Source organism: Equus quagga, chromosome 13 (genome assembly GCF_021613505.1).
Source record: "Equus quagga isolate Etosha38 chromosome 13, UCLA_HA_Equagga_1.0, whole genome shotgun sequence".
NCBI classification, from domain to species: domain Eukaryota; kingdom Metazoa; phylum Chordata; class Mammalia; order Perissodactyla; family Equidae; genus Equus; species Equus quagga.
In genome coordinates this window covers 11,856,637-11,881,611 of record NC_060279.1, presented here as the reverse complement: position 1 = coordinate 11,881,611, position 24,975 = coordinate 11,856,637, and the positions used below count along the sequence as shown (strand labels likewise).

General features: G+C 39.2%; 1 protein-coding gene across 1 annotated transcript in view; it reads right to left on the bottom strand.

Annotated features, from left to right (window-relative positions):
• PAPPA2 (pappalysin 2) overlaps positions 1–24,975 on the bottom strand; it is a 257,488-nt gene that overhangs the window by 155,160 nt on the left and 77,353 nt on the right. The window contains exon 3 of the mRNA XM_046680507.1: positions 3,724–3,869. Within this exon, the coding sequence (XP_046536463.1) occupies positions 3,724–3,869 (146 nt within the window). The remainder of the gene's footprint in view (positions 1–3,723; positions 3,870–24,975) is intronic.

Genomic DNA, 24,975 nt, shown 5'->3' with positions numbered 1-24,975 from the left:
TGCATTTAATGCAATAACTAATATGTTAAGTCTGAATCAATATCTTACTTTTTGTTTCTATTTGTTCCATCTGTTATTATTCTTATTTTCTCTTGCTTCCTTGGTTCTTTGGATCATTTCATTTCCTGCTCTATTAGCTTGTCAGTTAGAGATAATTTATCTTTTAATTGTTGCCCTAAAGATTACAACATGCACTTTTACTTATTACTGCCTGAAATTACTAAAATCAATACTTTTTCTAGATACAGGTGAAGAAGGTGCCTTAAATTCTTACTTTCATTTGCTTTCTTCCATTTGTCTTTTGTGTTATTGTTGTCATAGTTCAATTCTACATGTATTTTAAACCAAAAAGACATTGTTATTACTTTTAATATTTTTCCCCTTTCCAGTATCATTCATTTCCTTTTGCATGTCTCTGCTTCCATCTGGGGTCATTTTTTTCTGCCTGCGTAGCTTTATTCAGTATTTTTTTTACTGCTGGAATTAAATTATTTCAGTTTTTGTATGAAAATATCTTTAATTTTTCTTCATTTTAAAAGGTATTTTTGCTAAATATAGTATTCTAAATTGACAATTATTTCCTTTTTAGCATTTTAAAAATACTATCAATCCATTGTCTTATGACTTCCGTAGTTTCTGTGGAAAAATTAGCACATCGGTCTTATTGTTACTCCTTTTAAAGTTACATATCCTTTTTCTCTGGCTCCTTTTCAGGTTTTCCTCTTTGCCTTTGGTTTTCAGCACTTTTGCTATAATGGACCTAGTTGTGATTTTTTTCTATTTATCCTTCTTGGGGTTTGTAAAACATTTTGAATCTGTGGTTTTATATTTTTGTCACTTTGCAAAATTCTCAGCCATTATCTTTTTGATATTGTTTCTGCCCCAAAATCTTTTTCCTCCTCTAAAATTCCAATTTACATTAGACATTTTTCATCAGGTCTCAAATATCTCAAACTATTTTCTATATTTTTCCATCACTTTTTCTCTCTGAGCTTCAATATGTATCTTTTCTACAATTTCCTAGTTATTCAATTCTTTTTCCTGCTCATAAACTCACCTATTAATTTCTTAATTTCATTATTGTATTTCTTGTTCTAAAATTTCCATTTGATTCATTATTATAGATTACAGTTCTCTGTAGACACTCTCCATATTTTTATCTATTTTTGAACATATTAATCATAATTATCTTAAAGCCAATATCCAATAAGTCCAATATCTGGGTAATCTGTGGGTCTGCATTTATTGATTGATTATTTCTTTGTTTAGTTTAGTTTACCATCATTTGGCCCTGTCTCCTGGTGTAACTGGTAATTCTTTATTGATTGCTGAACATTATGCATGAAAACTTATAGAGGCTCTTGATGATGTCGTCTTCCTCCAGAGCATAGTTAATTTTTTTTTGTTAGGCAGTTAAATATAGGCAGATGACCTTTCTCCAAACAGGGATTTAAGAGTGTTTCAGGCTGGATTTTAGGCTTTGTGTGAGCCACGCTATTTCTGTGCCCTCACACATGGGGTGTCTTAGAGCCCCTCCTCCTTGACAGGGCCTCAACTCCAATTTTTTCTCCCTTCTACTATGAGACTCCTGAAATCACTATTTAGCTTTTTAATCTCTTCGCAGTTATTTCACACTTGTTTTCTTGGCCACTAACCCTGAGAATGCATAGTTTAGTAATTAGCAAATATCCTAAAATAAAATTATGAGCAAAATATCAAGCTCATTTTTTGTGATTTCTATTTCTCTGGGAGCTTGGTCCCTCAAGTCTTGGATGCCTTGGAAGGCCTGACCTCTAACTTCTGTCTCCCCATTAGTGAGGCTGAAACAAGCTCTAGACTGCTGCTCTCTGCTCTGCCTCTATTCTTTTCACTGAAAATCTGGCAATTTCCCTGAAAGGAAAAATAAACTGAGTTATATATAGAGCTCACTTCAATGCATTTTTCTTCTCACTGGGCTTGGGCCCCTCAAATCCTTGTTGTTTTGGCTGCTGTCTGATGTCTTCAAATAGCTAAATTTTGGGGGATTTTATCCATTTTTTATAGTTAAATGAATCTTGTCAACAGCCCAGCCCCAATACAGTTAGAAAACATTCAGTGGTCTGCTCCCAGCCCAGCACTTCTTATGAAGAGACCAGGGTTTGTCTCCATAATGGCAGGCAGAGAACTTTTCAAGGTTTGTCAAATAAGGAGATTCCCAGTGACAGACCCAGGACTTATGGAAACCATTGCTGGGTAAAGCCTGCTGTCAGGACACCCTCACATATACAAAAAGGTTACCTTTGGTGATTCAGACGTGCACCAATTTGAAGGTACTTTCTTACAATGTTATATGCTCCTCTGTTACCGCTGCTTTTGATGAGGATAATTCAAGACACTCAAACTCACTATTAAATGGATTATTGGAATATGACCTTCTAACCCAACCATCGTTACCATGAAGGCTAGAATGACTCACACATTAGCTTTCATCTGGAAAGCACTGCCAATCTCACCAATTTCTGACTTCTCATGTACTAAGGAGAAATACAAAATTTAGTGATAAAAGGACTACAGAGTCCTAAAACTGTATCAGATAGTGTAGAGCCAAGGAAACCCAGCACACTAGCAAAGCATTCAGTTTAGACACCACATGTTCAGTTTTTTATTGTCTCCTTCTTTGCTCGAGATATGTACCCCTTCTGGATGTTGACCTGATTTCCTCCAGGGATTTTCATATTCTGGTTTCTTCTTGAAGAGCAACAATATTTTTTTCATCTATTGCTAACCTACTGCACATCTTCCTCCTTCCCCAATCCACAATACTAGCTGTCCTTTGGACACGTGCGCATATTTTCTTTGATTATCAATTCAGTGTGTTCTGGACTCAACTTCACAATGACCCAATCAAACATGGGTTTGACATATATAGCACTGTGTAATCTTTCTTCAATTTATTCCTCTCTACTTCATATTTGATTACTAAGAAGATTAACTGTGCATAACCTCTCAAATCATTTATAAAATGGTTTCTGGTCTCTATAATCATTCTCTCTCCAACATGAAAGATTCCTCTCAATTATGGCAATTCAGTTTTAAAATAAGTTTTGCAAGAATACTACTCAGGACCTTCAAAAGTATATACAAATTATATTTGATAATTACTTTTTATCAACATTAACTGATTTAATAATTCATTGATTGGTCAATAAGATTTCCTTTATAACAATGATAAGACATTATAAAAGGAATTATCTTTCTTAAGTTTGCAGTAGCTCCATTCAGTATTAAGGTGTCACTCTTTTCCTGGGTAAGCAAGCAAGCCCCAGCTGCCTGGATTTCCTAGGATCTCCTTGGAAGCCCAGTCCATGCAGGAAGTCCACCAGTTTTCTGGCACCGTGATTACTGCAAACCAGGTTTCACAGTCTAGCCATCTTCTTGCTAGTTTCCCCCTTGAGGTTCTCCAAGATATAAAATGGATCTTATTCCATGTCCACAACTTATTCACATCTAGATTAGAGATCTCGTCTAGAACATCCTGGGTATTTGCCACTGTTTGTTCCAATACCTCTTACTTGCCTGCATTGAAACATTTTGACAGATTCTCCCAAAAGCCATTCTCAGCCCAAAACAGCTAATTCATTGAGTAAATTGATTTTTCTCTTTCTTTCTTCTCCAAACTCACTTTCACAGACTCCTTTTGGGCCTCCTCATTTTTCTACCATATTTGGTCTTCACTTCACTTACCCAGGTGACTGACAGCTTCCTTGTCCCAAGGCCAGGTGGCAGCACCTGCAAGGTCTTCCCGCACTGAGCTGGCAAAGTAGACATTGAGGAAGTGAGTGCTGTTGAGCTGCAGTGCCTCCTTCAGCTCCTTGACGCTCATGTAGGCCCTGGAGAGCAGACCAGAGGAGAGCACGTCACACCAAAGGATCAACACACAGAGTACAGCAGACTAGACCCAGTCAGACTGCCAGTCCCAGTCAGCACTGCCTTTGTGAGGGGCAGAATAGCAGAGACCAGGCTGTCATGAAGACCACAAAAAAGGCACTAATACATATTTGAGATGTTTATTTCAAGATAAATAATATCCTACCTTTTCAGCATTATAATATTTATATGAATACTCAGTATTTGACGTCATACTCAATGCCCCACTCTACACCTAGATTATTTCTTCAAGATAAATTCAACGACACTCCTAATTCTTTGCCCTGAGAATCCCCCCAGGCCACAGTGAAGAAAGCATTCCAATACTGAGTCCCTGGTTCTTTCCATCACACTGCATGATCATTGTCATGACAAGAAGACCAACTGAATCTCTAGTTCAATATACGCTTGCTTCAGGCATTATTTTTCTTTTAAGAAAAGGGAAATAGTGGCTACGAAATATAAGGTAAAAGAGGGGAAAAAGGAGATGAGTTATAGATAGGAGAAGATATCATAAAGCTATTGCAAACAATGTTAATCATACACATATTTCTCTTGCTAGCCCATTAATCCACAGAAGCTCTACCGCTACTCCAACTACCTTATGCTCACCAAGTATCTTTATTGGTGGTCTTCAGAGCACTAGGTAATATTATGTTTGCACTTATGCACAGAATTAAAAGTCTATTAAAAACACATGCCCCGTGGCCCATAAAAAAATGAAACAAGATTTGATCTCTTTATAAGGTCATATATAGTCAAAGCCTTCATCCTTCTGACATCAGTGAAACTTTTAAAATTTTATGTTGAGCAAACAGAGCCCCACCAGTCTCACTGAAGAGATATTTTAAGAAGGAAAAACTAAACCAGAGCTCAGTGGCCCCTTAGATTCACTGAATGCTTTTCATAGTGACCATGGTCTGCCACTCCAAAGAGGGGAATGTTCCCATCACAGTTTCAACTGGGCAGACAGCTCCCTCAACATAAACTGGAAATTTCTTTCATAGATCATGCTCTATTGTTGCTATTCTGGTAGACAAGCTGCAGACACAATTCTCCCAACCCAGAAGCTCATGTTAGGACGGCATGACCCTTCTTCCTTGCTTGCTCTGCCTCCACTCACACTGTAGATACCATTTATTTAATCCACATGTGGGATATACCAGCAAGGAGTACCCAAGAAATAGAGATCCTAAAGAGGACTGTTTTTGTGTTTTTTGGAACAGAATCATAAAGGGGAATATAAGTAAAGAAATAAAATTTTGCTTTAGAACCAAAGATGCTTGGGAGAAAAGGGATTTAAAAATACTTTTCTTATTGACTTATAATATCTTGGAAAAATAGTTCTCAGCCTCAAGAAATCATCCAAATTCCACAAAGTGATGTCAGATGTGATCAGAGGGATATTCCTTCTGCTGCTTTCCTGGAGACACAATGTTTTTTGGACAGTCGCCTGGTTCTCCCTGGACAATAGTCACATTCCCTTTCCCTTTCTCCTTTTTTAAAAATAATTACCATTTCCTCTATTGACAAACTGACGGTTTGGAGCTGTGATGACATCAAGTAACTCTTCAACATGGAGATGTTTCAATAGGCCAGAATAAAGAAGCAGAGAGGGGGCGGATGGGAGGAGAGAGAGAAGGAAGAAAGAAAAGAAAGACAGAAAGAAATCAGGAGAGAGAGAATCAGAGACTGAGCCCACGTACAGCTCAGTGGACCAGGGAAGATAAGTTGCACCCTTTCTTTGTCCCTATCCCAAAGTTCTTATTAAAATCAGAAGTTGGTAACTTGATAGTTTTCTCTCTTTTCTCCTCTCTACTTTCCTAAATCCCCCTGTTTCTAGCATGGTTTACTTGGGCCATCTGTGTGCTACTGGCTTCTCTATCTGCCACTTACCAGTCTCGGCCGCCCTCCTTCTGTCCTCCCTCAAACAAGCAGTTCCACTAATTTCCCTTGAGCGCCCTCCAAGAGGCCTCCTCCTCCACCATCAACCTCATTAGCTGCTTCTACTCATCTCCCTTTTCTTCCTTGCCCAAACCTCTCTTCAGCCATAAATTACTACACTTCCAGATAAGACCGTTTACGTCATGCTGGTCACAAACCGGGTGCAGTAGCTCTGCTCCTTACTCCACAGAGATATAGATAGAAGTCAGCAAGTATAAGGGAGAGAATACATTTTAAAAAGCTAGAGGTAGTTGGAAATGGTCATTAATTGAATCAGTAGAGGAAGGCCTTATTTTGTAAGAAACAAGTATTTTTGTCCAGATTATTCCCTAAACTAAAAAGGGTAGAAATGTAGATGTCAGCATATCTGCATTTCGTGTAGAATGCCCTGCCTATTATAACACCTGTACACCATTTCAGATGTTACTCAGAGCTAATGAAGAGAAATGTCTTAGCTTGTCAACCCATGTGACCAAAGCCAGGCTCAGACCTAGGTTGGGTAAAAGTAGATATCATTCTTAAATTCAGAGCTTAACATCTTGCTTCAGAAATGATTTATTAAGAGGTAAAACTTGCCATCCAAAAGAACTTAATATTCAAAGGAAGGTCAAAAGACATACATAAATGTTGCAAAAAGCGTAAGGGTCATGAACTGACCAGGACTGTATGAAAAGGGAGACGAACTGCATTAAGAGGCTTAATTTCTGCCAGGATCTCCCTTCACTCAAACTCTTCCACACTCTAGACTGAGACACTCATCATACACTTCTCCCTAAGTACTTTGACTGGTCAAAGAGAAGTTATGCCTTGATTTTTATAAAAATTGTCTCAGAGGGTTTTTTGGAAGATGGCGGCACAGGAGGATCCTGAGCTCCTCTCCTCCCAGGGCACAATGAACCTACAACTACCCATGGAACAATTCCTCTGACAGAGATCTGGAAACTGGGTGAAAAGAACCTCCACAACAAGGGACAAACAGAAAGGGGTGGAAGAGGCAGAGATGCAGACCTGCTGAGGAAAAGACCACACCCGAGCCATGACACTTCACAGTCAGGAGCGATCTCAAAGGTACAGAGCTTTTCCCAGAGGAGCTGGGGATTTGAGCTACACGCTAGGAACCCCAACCTTAGATCCAGTACAAAAGAGATGAGACCCCAAACATCTGGCTTTGAAAACCAACGGGGAATACATCCAGGGAAACTAGGGAACTTCAGGGAAAGGAAAACGTGCTCTTAAAGGGCCCATGCACAGACTCATTCAACCAGAAACCAGCACAAAAACACCAGATAGAAAAGTGCATAGCATATTGGTAAAAAAGACTCACTTACTAAGCTCAGAGCACATCCCAGAGAGGTAGGAGGTGGCTTGGCCACACTGGCAGCAGCCCTTGTTGTGACCTAGTTCAGCCATCCTAACATAGACACTGGCAGATGCCATTTGGAATTCTTCCTCTAGCCTGTTAGCACAGGGGTCCACCCCACCCACGAGAGCACCCAAGGCAATAGAGCACAGCCAGGCAGCTCACGCTACTCAAGCCAGGGGAGTGGGTCTGCCCTGCCCACTAGTCTGTCCTGCCTCCTAGCATGCCCAAGGAAGTTGTGCACCCCCCTGGCCACATACTCAGTCTGTGCCTGAGGCCTGCCCTATCCAAGAGCAGCTCACAACAGCCATGCCACTGGGCCAGAAACCCAGCTGCACTGTGGGCCAGCCCAGCCTACTTGCATGCCCATAGCAACAGCAGCCTGTCATAGCAGAAGGGTACATGCAGCCCACACAGGGGACACCCCTGGAGCATTTGGCACGCATGACAAGAGGGGAGCACACTGCTGGGCCCCATAAGACATCTCCTATATAAGACCACATTTCCAAGATTGGGAGACACAGCTGATTTGCCTAATACATAGAAACAAGCACAAAGAAGTAGGCAAAATGAGGAGACAAAGGACTATGTTCCAAATAAAAGAACAGGACAAATCCTCAGAAAAAGATCTAAACAAAACAGAGATAAACAATCTACCAGATAAAGAGTGCAAACTAATGGTCATAAGGATGCTTACTGAACTCAGGAGAAGAATAGATGAACACACTGAGAACTTCAACAAAGAATTAGAAAACATAAAAAAGAACCAATCAGAGCTGTAACAAATAACTGACATGAAAAGTTCACTAGAGGGAATCAGCAGAGTAGATGACACAGAAGAACAGAACGGTATTCTGGACAACAGAGTAGAGGAAATCACTCAAGCTGGACAGAAAAAAAATAGAACTACAAAGAACAAGGACAGCTTAAGGGACTTCCCGGACATCATCAAGTGTACTAACATTTGTATTATAGGTGTCCCAGAAGGAGAAGAGAGAGACAAAGGGTCAAAGAACTTATCTGAATAAGAAATAGCTGAAAACTTCCCTAACTTGAGGAAGGAAACAGACATCCAGGTACAGGAAGCACAGAGAGCACCAAAAAAGATAACCCCAAAGACGAAAAAAGATGAGCCCACACTAAGGCACATTATAACTAAAATGTCAAGAATTAAAGATAACAAGAGAGTCTTAAAAGCTGTAAGTGAAAAGCAACAAGTTACATACAAGGGAAACCCCATAAGGCTATTAGCTGACTTTTCAGCAGAAACCTTACAGGCTAAAAGTGAGTGGCACAATATATTCAACGTGTTGAAAGGAAAAAAAACCTCTAACCAAGAATACTCTATCTGGCAAGGTTATCACTCAGAATGGAAAGAGAAATAAAGAGTTTTCCAGAAAAGAAAAAATAAAGGAGTTCACCACGATTAAACCAGCCTTATAAGAAATGTTAAAGGGACTTATTTAAGAGGAAAGAAAAGCCCACAAATTGGAATAAGGAAATTATCAAAGAAAAAATATCACTGGCAAAGGCTAGTATGGTCAAAAGATAAAAGTACTGAAAACATTTAAATCTACAATAAGGTGGTACGGGATACACAAAATCAAAAGGGGAAAGTATGACATCAAAACATAAAAGATGTTGGGAGGGGTAAAAGTGTAGGGTTTTTAGTATGTGATTGAACTTAAGAGACCATCAACCTATTGTAGATTGCTATATACATAGGTTATTATATATGAACCTTATATTAACTACAAAACAAAAACTGGTAATAAATACACAAAAAAATAAAGAGAAAGGAACACAAACATAACAGTAAAGAAAGTCATAAAATCACAAGGAAAGAGAGCAAGATAGGAAGAAGGGCACAGAGAAGAACTATAAAAAATCCTGAAGAAAAGTAACAAGATGTCAATAAGTACATACCTATCAACAATTACCTTAAATGTAAATGGACTAAATGCTCCAATCAAAAGACATACATTGGCTGAATGGATGAAGAAACGAGCTCCAAGTCCCTATACAACAGACACACTTAAGATCTAAAGGTGCTCACAGATGAAAAGTGAGGGTATGGAAAAAGATATTTCATGAAAATGAAAACAAAAAGAAAGCAATACGTCTATCAGACAAAATAGACTTTAAAACAAAAACTGAAAAGAAACTGAAAAAACAAAAACTGTAACAAGAGACAAAGAAGGGCATTACATAATTATAAAGGGAACAGTCCAACAAGAGGATATAACATTTGTAAATATCTATATGCCCAACACAGAGCACCTAAATACATAAAGCAAATATTAGAAGACAGAAAAGGAGAAACTGATAGTAACACAATATTAGGGAAATTAACACTCTACTTACGTCAATGGATAGATTATCCAGACAGAAGATCAATAAGGAAACATTGACCTTAAATGACTTAATAGATATATACAGAACATTACATCCAAAAAGTGCAGAATACATATTCTTTTTGAATGCAATTGGAATATTCTTCAGAATACATCACATATTAGGCCACAAAACAAGTCTCAATAAATTTAAGAAGACTGAAATGATATCAAGCATCTTTTCCAACCATTATGGTATGAAACTAAAAATCAACTATAAGAAGAAAACTGGAAAAGTCACAAATATGTGGAGAGTATACAAAATGCTACTGAACAACTCTTGGGTCAACAAAGAAATCAAAGGAGAAATAAAAAAACACCTGGAGACAAATGAAAATACAACACACCAAAATCTATAGGATGCAGCAAATCAGTACTAAGAGGGAAGTTTACAGCAATACAGGCCTACCTCAACAAACAAGAAAAACCTAAAACAAACAATATAACATTACACCTAAAGAGACCAGAAAAAGGAAGAATAAATGAAGCTGAAAGTCAGTAGAAGGAAGGAAACAGTAAAAATCAGAGGAGAAATAAAAACTAAAAGGACAATAGAAAAGATCAATAAAACTAAGAGCTATAGGGGCTGGTCCCGTGGCCGAGTGGTTAAGTTCATGTGTTCTGCTTCAGTGGCCTAGGGTTTTGCCAGTTTGGATCCTAGGCGTGGACATGCCACTGCTCACCAGGCCATGCTGAGGCAGCGTCCCACACAGCACAACCAGAAGGACCAACAACTAGAATATGCAACTATGTACTGGGGGACTTTGGAGAGAAGAATTAAAAAAAAAAATAAAAGAAAGAAAGAAGATTGGCAACAGATGTTAGCTCAGGTACCAATCTTAAAAAAAAAAAAAAAAAAAAACTAAGAGCTGGTTCTTCGAAAAGATAAACAAAATTGATAAACCTTTAGCTAGACTCACTAAGGAAAAAAAAAAGAGAGAAGGCTCAAATAAATAAAACTAGAAACAAAGAAGAGAAATTACAATGGATGCCAAAGAACTACAAAGAATTGTAAGAGAATACCATGAAAAGCTATATGCCAACAAATTGGATAACCTAGAAGAAATAGATACATTCTTAGAATTATACAACCTCTCAAAACTGAGTCAAGAAGAAATAGAGAATCTGAACATATTGATCACTAGCAAGGAGATCAAAACAGTAATCAAAAGCCTCTCAAAAAACAAAATTCAGGACCAGATGGCTTCCCTGGTGAATTCTACCAAACATTCAAAGAAGATTTAATACCTAGCCTTTTCAAACTCTTCCAAAAAAAATGAAGAGAAGTGGATGCTTCCTAACTCATTTTGTGAGGTCAACATTACCCTGATACCAAGACCAGACAAGGACAACACAAAAAAAGAAAATTACAGGAGAATATTACTGATGAACATAGATGCAAAAATCCTCAACAAAATATTAGCAAGTTGAATATAACAATACATTAAAAGAATCACATACCATGATCAAGTGGAATTTATCCCAGGGATGCAAGAATGGTGCAAAACTGCAAACCAATCAATGTGATACACCACATTACCAAAATGAAGAATAAAGATCACATGATCATCTCGATAGATGCAGAGAAAGCATGTAACAAAATTCAGCACCTACTTATGATAAAAACCTATGAACAAAATGGGTACAGGAGGAAAATACCTCAACATAATAAAGGCCATATATGACAAACCCACAGCCAATATCATATTCAATGGTGAAAAACTGAAAGCTATCCCTCCAAGAACAGAAACAAGACATAGTATTGGAAGTTCTAGCCAGAGAAATTAGACAAGAAAAAGAAATAAAAGGGACCCAAATTGGAAAGGAAGAAGTAAAACTGTCACTATTTGCAAATGAAATCACTTTATGTATAGAAAACCCTAAAGAATCCACCAAAAAACTATCAGAAATAATAAACAAATATGGTGAAGTTGCAGGGTACAAAACTCAACATACAAAACTCAGTTGCATTTTTGTACACTAACAACAAAATAGGAGGAAGAGAAATCAAGAATACAATCCCATTTACAACTGCAACAAAAAGAATAAAATACCTAGAAATAAACTTAACCAAGGAGGTATTAAACCTGTGCACTGAAAACTGTAAGACATTATTGAAAGAAATCGAAGAAAACATGAAGAAATAGATATCCCATGCTCATGGATTAGAAGAAGAAACATAGCTAAAATGTCCATACTACCTAAAGCAATCTACAGATTCAATGAAGTCCCAATCAGAATCCTAACGACATTCTTCAAAGAAAAAGAATCCTAAAATTTATATGGACCAATAAAAGACCCTGAATAGCCAAAGCAATCCTGAGAAATAAGAACAAAGCTGGAGGTATCACAATCCCTGACTTCAGAATATACTACAAAGCTACAGCAACCAAACAGCAAAGTACTGGCACAGAAACAGACACAGAGATGGATGGAATAGACTTGAGAGGCCAGAAATAAACCCACACATTTATGAACAGCTGATTTTTGACAAAGGAGCCAAGAACACACAATGGAGAAAGCAAAGTCTCTTCAATAAATGATGTTCGGAAAACTGGACAGCCACATGCAACAGAATGAAAGTAGACCACTATCTTACACCATATACAAAAATTAATTCAAAATAGATTAAAGACTGGAATATAAGACCATAAAACTCCCAGGGAAAACATAGGCAGTAAGCTCTTTGACATTGGTCTTAGCAGTATCTTTTTTAATATATCTTTTCAGGCAAAGGAAACAAAAGAAAAAATAAGCAAATGGGACTAAAAAGCTTCTGCAAAGCAAAAGAAACCATCAACAAAACAAAAAGATAACCTATCAATTGGGAGAAGATATTTGTAAATTTGTATATCCGATAAGGGTCAACATCCAAAATATTTAAAGAACTCATACAACTCAACAACAAAAATACAAACAACCCAATTAAAAAGTGAGGAAAGAATCTCAACAGACATTTTTCTGAAGAAGATATACAGATGGCCAGTAGGCCCATGAAAAGATGTTCAACATCACTAATTATTAGTGAAATGCAAATCAAAACCACAGTGAGATACCACGTCATGTCCACCGGAATGGCTTTTACTAAAAAGACAAGAAATACCAAGTGTTGGAGAGGATATGGAGAAAAGGGAACCCTGATACACTGCTGGTGGGAATGTAAACTTGTGCAGCCACTATGGAAAACAACATGGAGATCCCTTGAAAAATTAAAAATAGAACTACCATATGATACAGCTATTCTACCTCTGGGTACTCATCCAAAGAAAACAAAAACACTAATTTAAAAAGATATATGCACCCCTATGTTCATTGCAGCATTATTCACAATAGCCAAGACTTGGAAACAGCCTAAGTTCCCGGCCATGGATGAAAGGATAAAGAAGATGTGGTGTGTGTATATATATCTCTCTGATATATATTGATCTCTGCCATGCTCCCTGACCGCAGACCCTCAGCCACACTCCAGTATCCATGTGTACATGCAAGTCCCAACTCTTGCTTAGCTTCCAAGAAAAAGGGTATAACAAAATGCCTCTGTGTGTTCTAGTTTAACAGTCAGTTGAATAACTCCTTTATAGTCTCATGGAAATAATTCAAGAATGAAGAAAAATACCCTGAGCTGTCTGAAGAACGTTTAATCAGTATCAAAAATTGGCGTGGTGACAAACAAGACATAAAGGATGCACGCATGCCCTAAGACTGGGACCCAGGGCCCGGTTTCCCACAGTCAGAACAAGCCCTCCACAGGAAGATCCTGATTGCATTCCACAGGGGATAAGATAGCCCCCATGAGAACATCAGATGCCCTAAGGACACTCAGCCAATTCCCCTCACGGAAACAACTGTACCAAGGTTACGATACTTCGGTTTGGTTAAACCTAAACTTTCCTGTCATTACTGTACACCATGGCTCTCTTCCCAAAACATACAGAAGGGTTCCCTCTGTCACCCCCATCTGCTATCCACTTTGCCAACTATGCTTCCTCCTCCTGGTGAATACCACCTTTGACCTGCTCCCCAACCCTTTCACTGTGTCCGCACCCTGGGGCTTATCAGTCCCAGAGTACCAACCAGCATTCTCCCAGCTGCCCCTAGTGCAACTTCAAAAACTTAGTTTTTTCTTCTTCTGTCAAATTCCTCCTGCTCTTAGGCACATGGCACATCACCGTATACTTTCACTTCTTTTCACTTTCCCATCTCCCGGTTACTCCATACATCAAGGGCTTCAGCGCCTGGCTCGCAGCCTTCCTCTTCCCCAGCTCCCATCATCACTTGAGGAAGTTTCAACATTGAGGTGAAACCTCTGCTGGAAACAGTCTTATTTTGCACTTCCTTACCTCCAATCACCTTCACACCTCAATCTCATTGTCACCCCTACACAGACTGATTTTTTATCTCTGATCTCATGCAGAGATCTTTAACTCCACTCGTCTATTCTTTTACTTGTGTATGGTCATCTCCTCTCCAGGAATTATTTAAAATCTTCTCCATTCTTCTCTAGCCCCTTCTCCCCAACCAACCTCAATCTCTTATTCCCCTACCCTTCATAAATGATCATGCCTCCTTCTTTGACGATGAAATTGTCACCATTCGTCACGAACTCCATCCCTCCCTCTCTCTCACACACACGCGCACACACACATTCAAACGTTTACTTCCTTACTTATTTTTATTCCCTTTCCTCTGGTCCCACAGGATAAGGTATCTGAGTAAATCATAACTAACACTCTCTGTTTTTCCTTCTTCCTTTCCAATTAAAACTTCTTGCAAGAATAATTTCCTCATCTCCCACTCATTTCTTTTTTCCATGTACCCCCTAATTTCACTGTAACCTGGCTTTCATCAACACGACTTTATCAAAACCTCTTTTTTTAAAGTTGTCAGTGACCTCCTAGCTGTTCCTCCCCACAAAATGAAAGAAATTCAGTCACCTTCTTATTGGAATCCTTCATTGCATTTTTATATTGTTAGTTGCTTCGTAATGTTCTCTACTTCTTTGCTTTCAGTGGAATGCTCTTTCCTGGTTCTATTCTTGCTTTTCAGACCACTGATTCTCAGTCTCTATGGTGGGCCCTCCTTTCCCTTTCTAATCATTACAAGTTATTCCCCACGTTCCTGTTTGTGGCCCATTCTTTTGTCCCTCTCCTTGTTCACCATTGGGAACTCTTCTACTCAAACTTTGAAGCACCATCAGTATTTGGATAATTCATATATATGACTATAGATTAAATCCTGTTTCCCTCTTGCAGCAGGACATCTCTCCCTGGATCACCCACAGACATCTTGAAGTCAACATGTCAATGTGATTGGTGGTTCTACCTGAGCACAAAAGAAATTCAGACACAGGGAATTTAAATGCATGTGAAATAGTGGTCCAGTTGATGAATCTGTGGACATCTTTTCCATGGACAGATCTGCAAGAAAGGTTGAGTTTTGGTTAAATACAGAGGAAGTATGTGCCTGTGTCCATGGAAGGATAAAAAGGTAAGGACAAGGAAAGGACCACAATGGCATTTTGTCCCCTACCTACTTTTACTGACTGGATTTTGAGCTCCTGAGAAAAACAAAAAGAACACTTTTCATAAGAAAATTGGTGCAACTCAGGATACGCAGCCTATGTTTTAAGGCCTAATAACAAAATAAAGCACCAACTGAGGGGAAGGGACACTCTTTCCATTCCTGGCAAGAATTTAGGATGTCAGTGCCATTCTAGCACTTGAGAGTTTTACAGCCTTGGGTTGCATCAGAAGCCAGCTCTCTCAGCAGGCCAGTTTTCCCAAGAGCAACAACAGTGAGGGCAGAGCAACAGCTGGAAATGGTGAGTGTCAGCAGACAAGGTAAATACCATCGCCAGTGTTCAAGGGCAAACAGCAGGAGAACCACAGAAACTGGTGGGCATGAATTTTTAAGGCACACCCTTCTGGAGATGCCCAGAAATACTAGAGAAAGGAGACATTGTATGAGGATAAGATTGTATGGTTATACATTGAGCCAATGTGATTTGATTGTTACAGTAATATGACCTCATTTGTGCCCACAGGGCTATGTGGACTGGGGGACATTTAGGCCATCTCTGACACTGAACTCATAGTTTTCTTCCCCCCATCTTCCTCTCCCCCAGTGTTCCTCTCTGAATTACTGTCATCCCTATTACCCTTCTCCATGACACAAGCAGAAAACCCAGAATTTCTCCCTCATTCCTCCCTCCTGTTCTCCACTCCCCTCAATATAATCATCCACCTGCTAATGACCCTGGGAAGAGAAGACATCATAATGATTATTGCTTCTCTTCTGAATGCCACAAAAGAGGCTAGATGTCATCCCTTCTAGGACATCATCAACTGGGAATGTTTTTTTCCTTGAAATTCAAATATGGAGAACCTGACAAGACTTATTACACTCATGTTTGCTAATTCACATAGGAACGAGTAATACTACTAGAAGTAAATAGAATTATTCTCTAGAAATGCTTAAGTGTTGTAAGAATTTGAGGTTGAAATAAAAGAAGTAACTGGAGATTGAAAAGACAAAGTCTAATATCATAATGTCTTCTGTGCTAGGCAGAATAATGCTCCCAAAGACGGCCACATCCTTATCCTTATCCTTGAAACCTGGGAATGTTACCTTACATTGCAAAAAGGTCTTTGCAGAGGTGATTAAGAGTACAGACCTTGAGATAGGGAGATTATTCTGGATTATCTGAGTGGACTCAATCTAAGGACACAAATCTTTATAAGCAGAGAACCTTTCCCGCCCATGATCAGAGAAAGACACGTGGCAATGGAAGCAGAGTCGGAGAAATGCTACATTGCTGACTTTGAAGTGGAAGGAAGGGGCTGCAAGCCAAAGAACGTGGACAGCCTTTAGAAGCTGGAAAAGGCAAAGTAAAAAAAGGTGTCTCCCTTAGAGCCTCCAGAAAGATTGGCAGCCCGAAAGACATCTTGATATTAGCCTGGTGAGACCCATGTCAAACTTCTGACCTACAGGACCATAAGATAATAAATTTGTGTTGTTTTCAGCCACTAAGCTTGTAGTAACTTGTTGCAGTGGCAAAAGCATATGAATGCATCTTCTTTCACTTAAATACAGTATCTTTGGAAACGAAAAGAGCTGACAGGGAGTGAACATCTGGCTTCAAAAGATGACATCAAAAGGAAGGATTTGTTTTAAAAGACCCTGTCCTGTGATGCCAGAATTACGGGCTCGAGGGGACAAAAAAAGTATATCCCACCATTCCAGTTCTTGGCAGTAGTTTATCTACCTTATCAAGGGAGCCACAGCCTAAAATTTATTTGGAAGGAGAACATGAAGATACTCAGATAACTTATTAGGTCCAGATAAGAAAAAAAAGGCATGGTGGAAGAGTAGAACTTCAGAGAAAATGATCAAACCAAAAGTCACATGTAGCCAGCATGTCAGAGCCCTGAGGCGCACAGGCTCTCAAGCCAGAATGACTTCAGTCTCAAGTCCCACCTCCTCCACTCATTGGCCACGTGGCACTGGCAAGGCACCAACCATCACTACACCTCAGTTTCCTCATCTGTAAAATGGGAATAATGAAAGTATCAACTGCATATAATTATTGGGATGAAAAAATGAGATAACATTTATATAATCACACATTAGCATTCAATAAACTTTGTATTATTAATAACAATACCCATGGCCTCAGACGCCTACATAGCCAGCAACAAAGTTCAAAAAATATAATATAGGAAAGCAAGTATCATCTTGAAGACTTAGGCATCACCGACTATGTCTAAGGAGAGGCATACCTTGCTTAAAAGAAAAAAGTAAAATAAAATGGAGGTAATACCACAGTGCAAAGAGGCAGCAAACACAGCTTAAATCTAAAACTTGATGTAAACCCACGATGGGCCTTTTAGTGAAAATAAAACAAGAATGAAACTTTTCTAGGCACAAACTGCAGCTTGCCTTATCAGGCAAGGGATAGTTTCGATATCTCCCAAAAGCAGGCTCCAAAATTGACACGGAATAATAATATAGCGATGATCCAGACCTTCGGATGAGAACATCTCTGCCAGACGGCTGAGTCTGATAACAGCAATGGCAACACTTCCGAGAAACACATTTCCTGACTTCCTGATGAAATCTCTCAAAAAGTTCAGGAAACAGAGATATGATAGTTTAATTTTAATTCTTCCTGATAAGAAAGAACTAGCTAGTGACAAGGAGTGGATCAGATGCTTCAATGAAAGAAACTACATCATGCTTTTTGCAACAGCCGAGGCTGGGAACAGCAAGGATTTGAGATTTAGTAACACAGATTTCCAAAAGGGAGGAATGATTCCAGCCGAGGATTCTCAAGGGGAAAATAGCCCTTTGGAGGTGGGAGAATATAAATCTTGAAAATCAATTTAATTCTAGATTATTCCAATAAAGGACAAAGGAGGTAAAAAGCATCAAAAAAACCCCAAAAACAAAAAACGCCCCAGTTTCTATAAGGGAATTATCTGCTGAGTTAAAATTTTTAAAAGAACATATGTAGATTTTGGAAAGAGGAGTAGCATGAAATTGTAAAAAATAGAACCAAAAAAGATAAAGCCCAGAACCAAAAAAAGAAAAAAAATGCAAGGAATGATAAATTTTAAAATTTGCACTTTTTAGAATAATAAGCAAAATAGAAAGACGGTATAATGATATACTGGGGAAAAAAGCTGAACTCTTCAAAGACTGCCTTGTCGCCAAGATAAATAATCCTTGAAGTTGCAATCCATTCAATAATTCATTAACCTGGCAATCATTTTTTGTCCCTAATTATAATAATGATCACAATTAGTTAAGTCCCAACTATATGGCAGATGCTTCATATATATTTTCTTACGTAAAGCTCACAACAGTCCTACAGGGTTAGCATAATGATTTCATTTTACACATAAACTAAAGCTTACAGAGACAAAGTCACTTGCTGAAAGCCACACAGCTTGTAAGTTTTGGAGGCAAGTTTTAAAACCGAGTTCCTCTAACTGCAAAGCACACATTTCTTCTTCTGTCCTTAAACTGGTTCCCCTAGTCTCTGAGTCGCTGTGTTGGACCTTGGCAATGAAAAGAAACAAAAGACATGATTCTTGTTTTCAAGAAGCTCCGTCTAGCAAGGAAGACAACCATGTCAACAAATAACTATAACACAAGGTGACAGGCACTGTAATAGCAATGTGCACAAAATTACATGCAAGAACGGAGGATGGAGTGAAAAATCGTCTTGAAGAACCAGGCGTTAATGAGGCGGTGTAGAAGATGGTGGTGGGTGTTGTGATTTGGTTTGTGCCCCTCTATTCTACCCTCCTTCTAATGTGTCTTCCTGTTCTGGAGGGCAGAAAAGGGAAATTCCACCTTTCTCCAACTCCCTTGCAGCCAGGGCTTCGGATGCAGCGGGATCTAGGAGGATCTAGCAGGCACCACGTGACTCAGTGATGGCAGCAGCGGTTTCGTGATCTCCGGACAGCAGCTACAAGGCACGTTCCTGAAACCAGCAGCTCTCCGGGAGACCTCAGGACTCCCCGCCTTCCCGTCTGCAGCAGGGGCAGCAGCTCCACTTGCAGGTCAGTTCTGCAGTGTTGTTCTGACAGATCTTCCTGGATACCCAACCTAAATCCTACTATTCTAGCCCTTACAAAAACATCATAAGCAACTCAATTCCTGTATTTAATCCTTTTTTTGGCTGAAATAGTTACAGCACTTTCTGTTTTCTGCAACTAAATCTTGACTGATTTAGAGATGATATTCCAGCTGTGTTTTCCATATTTGATTTTAGTTCTCAAGGTAGAAAAGTCAGGGAAGATATATTTCAGCCAAAAATATATATGTAACCAAAAGAAACCAGAAGTTCTAGTTGGTGGAAGAAGCAGTAAAAGAATTGTTTTTGAATGAATTAGTCTCCAGAATCATAGGAATTACGCCCTAAAGATCCGAAGAAGACCTGTTCAGGTATTGTAACAGTTAACATTCATTTTCGTGGATAATGAAAAGGTGCAAGAAGGCTGAAGACTGAAAGATATTTCAGGTTCCATTAGAGGAAAAAGGAGAGATTTGGAAGCTACAGATTACTGAGATCAATGTCAATTCCCAGAAATATCTCAATACATTATTAAATAGACAAATTTTTACTATTTAGACAAGAAAGAGTTGACTACTGGAATGGCCATGAGCTCACCGGGAAAAAAAAAATCACACAAAACTAATCTCATTTCTCTTGTTGTCGCTTTGGGCGTTCTGTGGATTTGCTAGAGTGGGACGATTCCTTACAGAAAATGTATCTTGATTCACCAGGATCTTTGATAAATCTCCCATGAGATCTTTATAAGAAGGGTGGCAAAATGTCTACAGTTACAGATTCATAGCAACTTGCACCAAATCTTGGGACTATCTGAAGGGAGGTTTTTAATAGTCTGGCCCAGGTCTCTGTATTTGCCCGTATTTCGTTGAATAATTGAATCAATACCTTGCGAGAATTCATATAATGTAAGGTTATAAAATTTACAAATGACATAAATTGAAGAGAGATAACAGGTTGGATGGCAGAAGAAAGATTCAAATAGGTCCCAAAAAGCTATAATTATGGAGGTAAACTCAGCAGGTAAAATTCCAAAGTTTCAAATGCAAAATTTGAATATAAGCACAAAAAAATCCACAAGCTAAAATACAGTATTATGGACTCTGGGTTTAGCATGAACTAATAGAAAAAAATTCAGATTTCAGTTGCCAACAGCATTTTGGGGCTCCCTGGGGGAAACTGTAGAGACCCCTAGGCTTCAATCCTGGGCACAGAGGCAGGGCACTGCCATGAACAGACCTGTGCTTTGTTAGTCTATCCTTCTCTATGGACACTGGGACCTTAGACATGTCCAGAAGAGGGAGACTAGAAAGGAGGGAGATCTGGCAACAAGGCCATGTGAAGAATAGCAGAAGAAATGGGGTATGTTTAGCCTAGGTGGCAGGGGTGGGAGGGCAGCCTGAAAACTGTTTAAATATTTGCAATTCAATTACATGCAAGAGCTTTGTTCTATATAGCTCTAGAGGAAAGGATTAGGGACAATGAGTAAAATTATGAGGAGCTATATTTTGCCTCAATATATAGAAATACTTACTGAATTTTAGTCGTTAAAAGAAATGACTTCCCTATCACTAGAAACATCCAAGCAGAAGCTGAAAGGTCACTTTGTAGAGATGTTAAAGAGATGTCTTATATTAAACAAAATACTAAATCAAACTATTCCTCATAAGTCTGAATTGTCACAATCTTGAAGATCTAATGCATGTTCATTATTTAAATGATTATCTTAATACAAATGATTGATACGTTTATATCGCCCTCTTTTTGATTTTCTCACACTTTTTGAACATTTCTAGGGATTGCCCTTGTCATGGGTTGAACTGTGTCTCCCAAAAAGATTTTGAAGTCTTAACCCCCAGTACCTGTGAATGTGACCTTATTGGGAAATAGGATCTTCGCACATGATCAAGTTAAGATGAGGTCATTAGGGTGGGCCCTAATCCAATATGATTGTGTCCTTACAAAAAGCAGAAATTTGAACAGAGACAGATATGCACAGAGGGAAGATAATATGAAGACACAGGGAGAATACCAGCTACAAGGCAAGGAATGCCTGAGGCCACCAGAAGCTAGAAGAGAGGCCTGGAACAGATTCTCCCTCACAGCCCCGAGAAAGAACCAACCCTGCTGCACCTTGATTTCAGATGTCTAGCCTCCAGAAGTGTGAGACCATAAATTTCTGTTGCTTAAGCCATTCAGTCTGTGATGCTTTGTTACGGCAGCCCAAGGAACTAACACAGCCTTCACCACTTCACATCTACAGGTCATCTACCTCATTGATGTAATACTCCCACCCAACCAAGATCTTCAGTCTAACTTAACTTTCTTCTCGATTCATGCTATAATAATTCTACTAGTTGCTTAGCTTTAAATCACAGCTAGATACCTAAAGATCCAATTAGTCACCAACTTCTACAGAATCTTATCTCATAAAGTCTTTAAAACACATCCTTATTTTTCTCTTGCCACTGTCACTATCTGAAATGGATCCTTCTTGCTTTATTTGTCAAGTACTAAAATGTCTTCTTTTCTTCTTCCAATATTATAACACTTCAGTCCACTCAGTACAACATCAAAACTGGTGTTCACCTGTTCATTCTTGATTCCCTGTGGCCTACACAATAGTCTTTTTGTTTTCCTTAAATTGCCACTCAAAGTCCGTTAATCTGACCCCCAGCTTACCCTCCAGGCTTGTCCCAGCACCACTATGCCATTGATTGAGCTAAAGCAATTTACTCATTGATGTCAAACATGCCTCCCATTTTTTTTGTTGCTCTGACTCTGGGATATTTTTTTTTTTGCCTCCCTTCTTTGCTGGCCGTTCTTCCCTTACATATACAATTATCAAAATTGTGTCTGACATTCAAGGCCTATTTTCTATCTCACTTCTTCTGTGAAGCCCACACTGATTCCCCCAGCCTGAAATGAGCCCCTACATCTGAATCCCTACGTCATTCAATCTAGTCTATAACACAATAGGTTATATGTTAGCCTACTTTGGCAATATTTGCCAACAGTAGAAATCCTACCTCTGGATATTTAACTTCAGAAGATATTTATGCAAGTCTCAAATATGCACGAGCAAGAACAGCGCAATGGCAAAAATATATAGAATTAAAAATATATAGTATAATAGTAAATGATAGTATAATAGCATAGTACAGATAATGTAAATTTCCATTAACATGAATCTGGCAAGATAAATTAAAAGTATATTATGTTCATACCATGAAGTCATTAAAAATTATCTAGAACTGTATTTATTAAAATGGAAAAATGCCCCCAATGTATTTAACAGCATATACATATGTCAATCTAGATATCTAGAAAGGGATGAATCAGGTAGTGGTATTTGAAGTAATTTTCTCTTCTTCTTTGTATTCTTCTGCATTGGTCTTTACATACATATACATGTATATATAAAACAGAGCATTCCTTATTTCAATATTATAGAGCATTCCTTATTTCAATAGCTGGACAAAGTTCCCAGAAGCCAAGTACCATGCCTTCCTCAGCGTGAGCATGACTTGCCATATCATCTTGCACGTTATCAAGTGCTCATTTAACATGAGTTGACTAGATCAGTTGTGGAGATGGGCTGTAACTGGAAGACGAGACAGATAGTCTGCCAATATCGCCCTGCTGCAGAAGCCCCTTAAACCACAGGGGTCCAATTATATCCACAAGAGCCAAACTTCCAAGGGTGGCAGATAGGACCCGCTGCCTCTGGTGGAGAGCAAGAGACAAAAGCCCGCCCACACCCAAAGACAAGAATACTCTCTGTGCCAACTCTTTGCTGGGGACTTAAGACAAAGCAGGTTGTTGGCAAAAACACTGTATAACAATAAACTGGGCCTGGCAGCAATTGGCAATGTAATTCCACAAGGATTACACCAGGTTTAAAAACAGGAAGCTTTTCCCAGGAGGAGTGGTCCTTGTGGGTAACCGGAGGTGACACAATATGTTTCAACTAATGGTAAAAACCCATGAAGTCATCGAGTACTTTAGTCATTCTTTTGTGTTTCTTTTCTCTTCTCTTAAAGCTGTTTCCTTCATTGCTTTAGAACGTTTAAAAGGTTTTCTTCAAATCCTATTTTCAAGCAAAGCATTCTTTCTGTAATACGTCACACACATGCACAGAAGCACGCACACCCACACCACAGAAGCCAGTTCTTCTTGACGATACACGTGCACCAAACTGCACTCTCAACTTTCTCTCCTACTGACATGGGAAAAGTGAATGAGTCCTATAAGAATACTGATGATTAAAAACCCTTTATACTTTGACTTAGAAGGCAGGATGACACAATCATTAATTCAGAAAGTATTTATTGAGCACCTACTAAATCTCAGGCCCTGTGCTGAACAACAAGGATACGATGCTGAATAAGCCCAGGTGGCATTCCTACCCTCATGGAGTTTGCGACCTAATAGAGGAGATGACAAGGACATGAGCAGTCACACTGTGACTCAGCTGGTACTCTGGTAGAGAAAGTAAAAGGTGTGGTGAAAACCTATGGACAGGAGCATCTGACCAGGATTTGAGGCTTTAGGTAAATCTTCTCTGGCAGATCTACACCAAGAGCTGGCAGATGAAAAGGAGTTATCCTGAAGAGGGGATGGCATGGAAGGAAGAGGCAGCCATGGCACAAAGGCCCAGTGGCCTGGGTGGGAGAGGGGAAGTAGTACATGAGAGTTGGGGGGAAGCGGAAAGACTGATGCTGAAGAGGGTAGTAGTAGCCAGATCCTGAAACATCTTGCAAACCATGGTAAAAAGTTTAGAGTTCTTTAAAGCAAGGAAGGAACATGATTAGATTTGCCTTTTAGAAAAACTGGTCTTGAGAAAGTGTGGAGAATGGATTTGAGCAGAGCAAAAGTGGAGACAGAGAAACCTGTTAGAAGTCTGGGGCTGGATTTGAGCAATATTTAGGAATAGAATCAATAGAAATTGATGACCAATCAATAGAAATGGGATGAGGTGGGGTGAGGAAGAGGAAGAGTCCAAAATGATTCCTTGGTTCTTATATTGAGTGACTGGGCAGCACAATTCATTAAAGGGGGAAATAAGAGGAGGAACAGGTTTGGGCAGCAGTCTGAAATCATCGGTGATAATCAAATTAGAGACGTTTATCAGATGGCTGTACATACAGATCTCTAGGTCTGAGCAGTATATAAATTCAGAAAGCATTAACACGTGGATAATAATGAAAACTATGGCATGAATGAGGTAGTGCATTACTGAATTCCTAATAGGTATACTCAACACAACATGTGCTTAGAGAAACAGGGGAGGGAGGGAGGGAGTGAGAGGGAGAAGCAGAGGGAGAGGGGGAGGGGGAGAGAGAGAGAGAGAGCACAAGTGAGAACCAGTTTATCTTCAAAAATATATCCAGGGCTGTCCTAGTGGTGTAGTGGTTAAGTTTGTGGGTTCTGATTCAGTGGCCCATGGTTCACAAGTTCAGATCCCGAGTGTGGAGCTACACACCACTCGTCAAGCCATGCTGTGGCAGCATCCCACATAAAAGATAGAGGAAGGTTGGCACAGATGTTAGCTCAGCGACAATCTTCCTCAAGCAAAACGAGGAAGATTGTCAACAGATGTTAGCTCAGGACCAATCTTCCTCACCAAAAGAAAAAGAAAAAGAAAAAATATCCAGAATTGTGCAATCTGAAAGTCTAGAGGGAGACAACATTAATTTTGCTTTGTTTAAAAATATTAATGTTGGGGACCAGCCCCATGGCCGAGTGGTTAAGTTTGCATGCTCCGCTTCGGTGGCCCAGGGTTTCACTGGTTC